Source organism: Pocillopora damicornis, chromosome 7 (assembly GCF_964200805.1).
Source record: "Pocillopora damicornis chromosome 7, jaPocDami1.2, whole genome shotgun sequence".
Classification (NCBI taxonomy): Eukaryota; Metazoa; Cnidaria; class Anthozoa; order Scleractinia; family Pocilloporidae; genus Pocillopora; species Pocillopora damicornis.
In genome coordinates this window covers 9,233,220-9,242,583 of record NC_142676.1, presented here as the reverse complement: position 1 = coordinate 9,242,583, position 9,364 = coordinate 9,233,220, and the positions used below count along the sequence as shown (strand labels likewise).

Below are 9,364 nucleotides of genomic sequence, written 5' to 3'. Positions count from 1 at the left end.
GTGATGTTTTTCATTATTTCTTTATAATAACCCTATTTTATGGAACCTGTATTGAGCGGTTACTGCACCATTCCCCACGGGTGACAGCTTAATACAGGTTTGACTCTATTTATTTTCTAAGTGACTGTCTCTCAAATGACACATTCCTCTTTCCATGCCCAGTCCTACTTTATTTCCTTTCAAAAACAATACTACATCATAAGGACTGCTTGATGTCCAGAAGACATAAAGGACAACTGACTGTATCATAAGAGGCTTTTACATTGATTTCCCTCTGTCCCCAAAATTTCAGATTGACTTTTGTTGCCTGCTAGGTGAGGTAATATGACTAAGGAACCACCTAAGAACTCTCAGGAAATTAGCCTGTTTTCCTTGGGCTTCACTGCTCCTTATGCCCATATAATACTTTTCCCCATTACTGCATGTAAAACATGGAAATATTAAAGCCACCCAAGTTGTTCAATTTCCAGGGGTTTTAAAACAAGCCAGCAACCACTAGAGTTTTGTCAGCTTCTTGACAAGATGTTGCCAATTATCTGGTTAAAAAAATTACCTTTTGGCAATTAATGAACTTTTCACAGACACCTACTTTTGCAGAGTCTGATGCCCACTTTAAAACATTTTGAAACCTCTGAAATTGAGCGAAAATCAAAGAATTCTGATTTATATGTTCTAATCTGTGTTTAACATTTGCTCAAGGTAACTACTAGGTGTTATTTCAGTAATAAATTAATATAAAAAACTGTAGTAGTTAAATGCAGTCATTTGACTTTGAGTCAGGACCTATTTGTCTTTGTTATGCACATGACACAAAAGTGCAGTGAGTGAAAAAGGCTCCAGAGCCACCTGTATTAGCTACACTTAATTTTTAGATATTAACTGTCCACTGGTCAGATTTGTTTAAAGCTGCAGTAAACCAAACAGAGCATACTCTAAAAAGTCAACTGCATATCCATGATCCCTTGAGCTTAACAGGAGACCATGCTAATTTTTAAGTAAAAGTGTTGGTTCATGACATCCATCCTTAGCCTTTTAACTCCCAAAAGTGATTACCATACAACTGCTCCATATAAAATCCACACTTCATCCAGTAGACAGGTACTGAGAATACTCAAACATATCTTGTAGAAGTTATCTTGTATGAACACCCAAATTCTCCTCACCAATTTACAATGAAATGTGTAGCAGATGAAGAGGAGAGTTCAAAGGTTAAAGAAAGTTGTCTCCCCCTCTTGTCTCTTGGACCCTTCTGGGTCCAAGGGAAGGTTGCTAATAGGGCAGCATACGGTGAAATTCAACTGTACTAAGAGACAAATGTGTCAAAAATTTCTAAAGGTTACATGCCCATACAATAAATTATTGCAGCCAAAATATTCAACCCTTTTTTTCTTCTTTTTGAGTTTCTTTGTCACTTTCTTTTATACTGGATGATGCCCCTGAAGTAGGGGATCCTCCTGCTCTTTGAAGTAAACTCGATGCTAAGGGGCTTCTACTGCTGCCACTGAGAAGTCGGCTTGACAGGGAGCTGCTAATATTACTAAGGGTGCTGGTGATGCCACTTGTCTGACGACGTGACAGAACTGGTCTTTCAAGGCGTTCCTCTAAGATGGGAGCATTGTCAACAGTTTGTTCTTCACAGGAGGCCCAATCTGGGATCTTGTTATCTTGATTGTATCGTTCCTTAGTTACTGAACGGTCAGCCAGGACTTCAAGAGCACCAAATATCGCACCTGGAAGAACAGCGTTACTCTTAAAGTGATAGTAAAAGAGAAAACAGAAATGCCTTGATAATGATGAGTGTTGGCTTGAATTCAACAAAAGGAGTTGTATTCATCACAAAAATACTGGGATCAATATCAGTATCTGGGCAACTGCCCACCTACCCCTCCCCTAACTCAACAACAGTCAATTGACAACAAGTTAAGGTTAATGTTGGGCTAGGGGAGGGGTAGGTGGGCAGTTGCCCAGATACTGATATTGATCCAAATACTGTATACTGGAAAATGTCTAAGGTTAAAAGATGTGAACAGTACATAAGAAAGAAAATGTATACAAACTCCATACTTAGATCATGGCCTATACCTATGTTCAAACTAGACATGAAGAAATTTAATACAAATCATCCTTTCTGTCCACCTACTCTGTGATGCAGGCTTTCTAACCTCACTGGTTTTTAACAGTGGCACATTCATAAGCTGGCTCTATGTCAACTAGCATGTCCATAGCAAATTAGAATTGAAAGGAACAAGAGGAACTAAACACCAGTATGTGACACAATTGTAAAGTTCTGGGAATGACTCTTTGCAAATGACTAAGGTAAGTAAAAATGAATGAATAGAAGGTGTAAGTTTCTTAAGAAACTGTAGTGCTACATTGGTGGGAGAGTATAACAGAGAAATTTAGTATTATCAATTGGGTTATAATGTAAATAGGCCACTGTAAAGAGTTTCAACCCTTCAACTCCCAGATCCAATTTGTAACTCTCCTTACTGTCAACCATACAATTCTTAGAAAGTTAGTTCCCAGAATTTTGATTTGGATCAAATAATTATCCCCAAATTGATAGTTTTCTTTATTCTCATTACTTATCTGGTTGATATTGTATTGGTATTGTAAGGAGAAATTCTGTCTTGTCACTCCTGGGAGTTAAAAGGTTAAACTCTTTACAGTGGCCAATTTACATTGTCAACTGGGTTGATAATACTAAATTACCCTAAAGTAACATAAAGTAGATACACAAGCCAAGTGGCCCACTCAGCCCAAGCTTATCCTGGTTTCCTTCCCATGAAGTGGTGAGGAGTAGCACTACTCCTGACTAGATGAATGTACATCCATTGCAAAGGATACACCCCAAGCATTTTATAATTTTACCTTGTATCCACTACTCTGACCAATAAGTCACCGCTTCTTCCAAAAACAGTGGAAACTTATAAAATTATGTCGATAATGAGAGTGAAAAAGAGAGAAAAAACAAAACAAAACAGAATACAGGCCTACCTCCAAGCCATGATGTACAGTTGGCAGTGACAGGTATCTGATGCATTTTGATTGTTTTCATAAATAAGTTCTCTTTGTATCGAGGTGATTGAAGTAAACAGTAAATTTCTTGCAACAGACGATGTCTACATGTTAAAATAAACATAATTATTATTACAAGCCAATTGCCAAAAGTGAAAAAAGTTTTGAAATCCTACATTCAAAAGAATCTGATGGACTTTTTAACCCTAGCTTCACTCCAACATTTGTATGCATGTTCTCTATAATGTTCAGAATACATCTCCTAAGGTGCTTACAGGTAGAATTTGTTTCATAATCAGGAGCTACTTTTATTAGACATAGTTGAACATTTCCTTTACTCTTGTGACCTAAATAAGTGATTCAGGTATGACATTGTAGGGAGGGATTAGATGCTACCCACTCTTAAGGATAAACTCTCTCATGATATGAGCATATTTTACACAGAATTTTGCAAGATTAATGATTGCAGCCAATAAGAAACAAGATTTTGGAATTTAAAATATTAAATTATCACATAGATGTGCAAAATATGTGATTGTCCAAACCAGATTTTTAATCCCCTTAAAATTCAATATTTGCAAGCAGAATTTATATGTTACTGCCAGAATCAAGTCTTACCCATGAGCATATATACATAATTAATATATAACAAGCAGTGAGTTAAAAAAAAAAGAAAAGAAAAGAAAAGAAACAGAACATCTCATAATTTCATAATTAACAAAAAATCTTTCAGACTTTTGAGTGGAGAAGTGTGCCACATAGACAATTGTTACAATACACTGAGAAGTTTAGCTTACTTGAATCCTGGGGTCATTACAGTTCCACCAACAAGGACTATATTCTCTGCTAACTGCTTCCTTGTGTCAATAGGGCACTGCAGAACAAAAGTTGACAGTTTTAAATCATTGAAATGGTAGTGAAAGAAATAATGATCATAAAAGGATTAAGAATAAATAAAATTAAGAATGAATGAAATAAACTGATGAGTGAAAAATATCAATTAATAATTAATGATTATGGTATCCAGTGTACCTTAAGTATTGAATCCAACAGACATGTTGCAATAGATTTTCCTTCCTCATCCCCATCAAACAAAATATCAAAAGTCTGTTCTCTGCAAAAGAAACAAAATCATCCCTTTACATAAATGTTTCCTAGCTCGCAATGCAGTAACAACATTTCAGTTGTTGACAAGCCTTTGAAAGGTGATTAAATTAACTGGAGATAGTTTGAATAATAATATCAATTTGTATACTGATAGGAAGCTTTGTTGGCATCTGTGACTTAAAATCCTGGCACTGATTTCAAAAGTTTGAAGATTGTGTTTGTGTAAATAGTTCCCTCTAAATTTTTACCTTAGGGAAAATGTTTTACCAAAATTTTCCTTAAGTTTGGAGACCTTTTCAGTTATTTTATTTCTCTTATCATTTTACCTGATTTGACCTTCAATTCTGATAATCCTTCCTCCATCAAGAGGATAGTCAACCTTTGGCACCTGTGAGGCAGGGCGTGGCTCTCCTTCTGGTCCACTGAACTTTGGTGCCACAAAGCAAGTACGCACTAATAAACAATGATGAGACAGTTATGGCCTTGTCTGCTCAGAAAAATATTATTAATTAAAAAAAAGTTTAACTGTAATTCTACAGGGTATATACAGGTAAGACTACATATAAGACTGGTTCATATATCCTGGTTTCCATAGCAATCTTGCTAGTGAGCCATGGGATGCTGGTAAGACTTATGTTATCCTCAAACATAAAGGTGCTACTGAACATTTTTCCATTTCTACAACTGAATATATACTTCTGGGGGGAAAAGCAATGTGAGAGAAAAGGGTCTTGCTTTTCAAAGTGTAAAGCAGGGATTGCTTGCAACGTTCAAGCCCAGAATTTAGGATCATTCTGAAGTCCACAAGCCCCAGTTGCTCAAACGACAGACAACACTTCCACCACAAACTATAACCTTATTTCACTGCTGCTAAAAATTACGAAAACTACCTGATACAGAGGAATACCATTCACATTAAATGAAGATTTGCTTATCTTACCTTTAATGTCCTCTAGGGTTTCTGTTCCAAGAGAATCTGGGAAAACATATAAAACATACTCAGCTTTAGAGGCACTAAAAGACATCTGTTCGATACATTTTTAAAGAAAGGGGTAAGAAACAGTGTTGCTGTGTTAGTGGGGTGAGTATTACAAGATAATTTGGCTTTATCAAATGAGTTGATGACGCTAATTGGCCACTGCAGAGTGTTTCTTAACCCTTTAACTCCCAAGATCTTGTTAGTAATTCTCCTCACTGTCTGCCATACAGTTCTTGTGATGTTAGTTAGGAGAATTTGGTATTAGATCAATGTATTATCCTCTAATTGATATTTTTCTTTATTCTCATCACTTGTCTGCTTGATATTATATAAGGAGAAACTATGTCTAATGGCCACTCATGGGAATTAAAGGGTTAACCTGCCATTTCAGCTTTACTGCTATCTCAGCATCAATAACGAAGGGCTAATGCTGGAAATTTCAGATTCAGAAACTCTCCACAGCAGCCAATTTAGATTTATGTAACAACTAAGTTTATAAAACTTGGAGAAAATAGAGGTACATTTGCATTAAGCTAGTGTGATCAATTTTAATTCATAAATATGTGAATGTTCATGATAGGTTTACATGCTCAATCCATGTTATTCAAGTAAAAAATTTGCAAATGAAAGATTGAAACAGTTTATGTTTGAGCTAATTCACAAGCTTCAACTGACTGCCTTGATAATGAATGTTTATGTTGTCCTCTCACAATAAAGAGTTGTAGATTTTGCCATCTCAGTCCTGCTATTTACTGTTGGCCTTAGTCAGGCAAATGACTACTTTCTACACAGTCATCAACCAATGGTGTGCTATAGAATAAACTCTTAGAATTAGGCCAAGAGGAGTGACCAAACTGCAGTGTCTCAAGCTTACTCATAACAGATGACAAAGGCTTTATTCCATTTTCTAATTGTACCAGACTTCTCTCCATCAGCTGTTCCTCCAGATACCTGTAATCAAAAGGGGCAAAACATAGCTGCATGGATTTATGTAAATTTGGCAAAAAAAGAGATTTGGGATGTGCAATAAACTCAAACTTAGTGTACGGTGCTTCAAGGTTTGAAGACTACTTGATCACAGTGTTGTATTTTTTTCAATCCAGCTTCAATAATAACATTAGTTACAATTACACACAGAAAACCATGTGGAATACAAATGAACATTTACTCACTTGTGAATGGCCCTTGATCCAAGAGGGATTGTTTCTACAGCTTTGAGAATAGCCGTCCCCTCACAAATGTGACACCAGAATCAACTGAGTCAAGGATGTAATAAGTAGTCTAACATCCAATGCAAATAAATTTAAGTGGATCTATTCGGGTCATTCAATCATTACATTCACTAAATGACAAGACTGTTAACACGATAATGCACCACTGGTTATTGTCTAGCATAACATGTTCAAGATTGTTCTGAAAATAAAATCCAATACTAGTTTATCACCTAAAAAGAGAGAGAAAATAATGATGAACAATTTTTCAATCCTCTTTTCACCTTAACCCTTTAATCCATAAAAGTAACCAGGATATAATTTCTCCTTACAGCATTGCTGCTGAATCAAACACTGAGGTTAGAAGAAAATGGCTGTGAACCAGAGAAGCTTGAGATTTAGAATTCTCTTTGTCAGTACCATAGGAAAGGAGCAGTATGGATATTATATATCGATGTGAGAGTATTGAATCTTATTTCTCCCAACTGTATAACCCCTGCATCAAACAGTAAGGTCACAAAAATAACAGAAATGATCACCAACTAAATATTCTCTTGATCTGATTAACAAATTCTCCTTGTCAGCACCTTAGGAAATGTATAGAAAACAGTATGGAGAATATGTATACTGATGTTAGGGTATAAAGGGTTAAGGGTTACTGGTAATCCCATATGCAATGATACATTTACTGAAAAGGATATTGGTAAAACAATGGTCTCTGTAAAGCCACAGTCCAAGACTAGTCCTGATGGTATTCCGAGGGTAAAGAGCGCTAAAAGGTGATGGGGTGCAAACAGTACTGAAGGCACCTGTCGGTGAAATTGTAATAATTTGGAATTGTTAAGAGAAATGTTACGTACTAAATGGAGGGGACTGGATTGAGGCTTCAAGTCACTGTATTCCTTTTTGTTCTCAAGCTTTTGGCAGCCTCTGGCATCGTAAGGGAATGAAAAAGAATACAGTAGCTCAAGGCCTTAATTGAACCATCCATCTGACTAGCATGCTATCAAAAGATAATGTCAAATGTTTTTATTAATAAGAATGACACTTTCTGGTTCAGTTGAGTCTTACATATATTGAAATATGGGCTTCCCATACTTATTTTTAATCAGAAAAAAAATTTTTTATGTATGCGTCACCTCAAAGTGCTTGAAAAGGACCTTGGCGATGGTATTTCTCCAAAGTGTAGAGCAAAGCACAGACTCACAAATAACAACTCGTCTGTCTCGTGGGTTGACAAGAAGGTACCTGAAAATGTCAATGATCAGACAGAGGACTTATTAACTAGAAACTATTTTGCAAGTCCCTTCCCTTACTCTTAGAAGTAATAATACTATGATCAGCATTATTAAATTTGCTGTATCCCTCACAACACAATACAGACCACTGATTTTCTTCTTTGTCAAAACTTTTTGCAGTTGGTTGTCATTGGGTGCTATAATTATCTTGAGCTGTGTAGAGCTAATTTTTAATTCATAGAAAGGTAAATTAATTGATAGACAAATCAAGTTTTTTTTTTAATGTTAGGAAAATCACTCCTACAGGAAAACCAGTTTCTATAACATGTGTTTTACACACAACCTTACCATACCTGAAATAAACTTGATGAAGAAAGTCTCTAAGGATAGCATATAATTCATCTGGCCTTTTGTCTTGTTCATGACTGACAACATTCACAGTTTCCATCTTCACAAAAGGAGGAAAAAAGAGCAAATTCGATACCATACCACAAGTTAGGCATTAAACTTACTGGAAAGGCATTCATTTTAACTCTTTCACTCATGACATTCTATCAGTAATTCTCTTTAATGTCTTCTGTATAATTCTTATGATGTTGGTTCAGAAACTTTGGTACTGGGTCAACTAATAATCTCTTGGCTAATTATCTCCCAGGATAAAATACCAGTCTATTCCAGGTCTCCCTCCACCCACCCCTGCATGTTTTTAATTTTTGTTTTTTTTTCACAATCCACTGGTATCCAATGATCCACTCCAAGGTGGGGAGTGGCACTGTGAGGGTAGGGTGTCTCAAGCATGCAACAAAATGACTTAGTCTGGTTCTGAAACCTGCACCTCTGGACCCAGAGTCCAGTCCCTAACAGTTGAGCCACTATGTCTTCTACCATTTATTTACCAGCTGACCCTTTAACAACTCCTAGTATTTATTAATTAATATATCTTCCTGCAATATACCAATAGTTGATGTTTCATGCATACAACACCAAATTCTTTCAAATCTCTCAATCGATTTACAAAGAAATTATAGAATGTTGATCATGTAATGGGAGACAGTATCTTCCAACACAGATGAGTATAAGTAGATACCTCTCCATTTATTGTGTGCGTAATGACACTTCGAATGATATGACGAGGACTTGTTTCTGAGGCAAAACCACATCTGAAGGATTAAAAGAATAAAATCGGATTTAGATGAACTTTAGATACGTTTTTACCTAAATGTTGAAGACAGAATGAAGTAAAACGTATCTTTTTCTTTTTATACCCGAATGGCATGTCTTGCAAGTGGCGATGAAACACTACTGGAAAACTAATTGATCGTTTGTTATGGGAAAGAATCATCTTCGATCACTGAAGACATCAACAGGAACACTGCCCAAAACTACCGGTATTACCGAGTACCTTCTCAAACTAGATCTACAAAAGGTTGATAAATAAGATAACAAACAAGTAAAAAAAAGATTAAAATATGTCTATTGCGATAAATTTCAAGAGCTGATTTCTACCAAAATTGGCTAGCGCTAACAAGCTTGACGACATTAACACCCAACTTTTCACAATGTTTGCAATACATGAACCTTTCTTACTTCGTATAGGCGGCCCCGATGTCAATAACAACCGCGTGCTTTTCTGCTCCAAGTCCAATAACGTCAAACAAAGGCATTATCCGTCTCTCATTTCATATCAAACACTCAGAATCAAATCCTCAATACATAAAATTGTCGGATTCTCTCCAACTCAACTCCTTTGCAAATGCAATATAGACGACCGCAGTCACAGTATCAGCGGTTTCATATTGGAAAATATTAGT

The 9,364-nt window shown here is 36.1% G+C and overlaps 1 protein-coding gene across 1 annotated transcript; it reads right to left on the bottom strand.

Moving 5' to 3' along the window:
* Window positions 1-149: 149 nt before the first annotated feature.
* LOC113682679 (actin-related protein 10) lies at window positions 150-9,335 on the bottom strand. Its single transcript, XM_089212907.1, has 13 exons — window positions 9,141-9,335; window positions 8,641-8,713; window positions 7,907-8,001; window positions 7,455-7,563; window positions 7,017-7,124; window positions 6,277-6,344; window positions 5,979-6,055; window positions 5,066-5,101; window positions 4,452-4,578; window positions 4,051-4,132; window positions 3,816-3,892; window positions 2,998-3,122; window positions 150-1,730 (listed from the first exon to the last, which is right to left on the bottom strand). The coding sequence occupies exons 1-13, from the start codon at window positions 9,215-9,217 to the stop codon at window positions 1,375-1,377; spliced, it is 1,410 nt and encodes a 469-aa protein (XP_089069033.1). The 5' UTR covers window positions 9,218-9,335; the 3' UTR covers window positions 150-1,374.
* Between the last annotated feature and the right edge of the window lie 29 nt (window positions 9,336-9,364).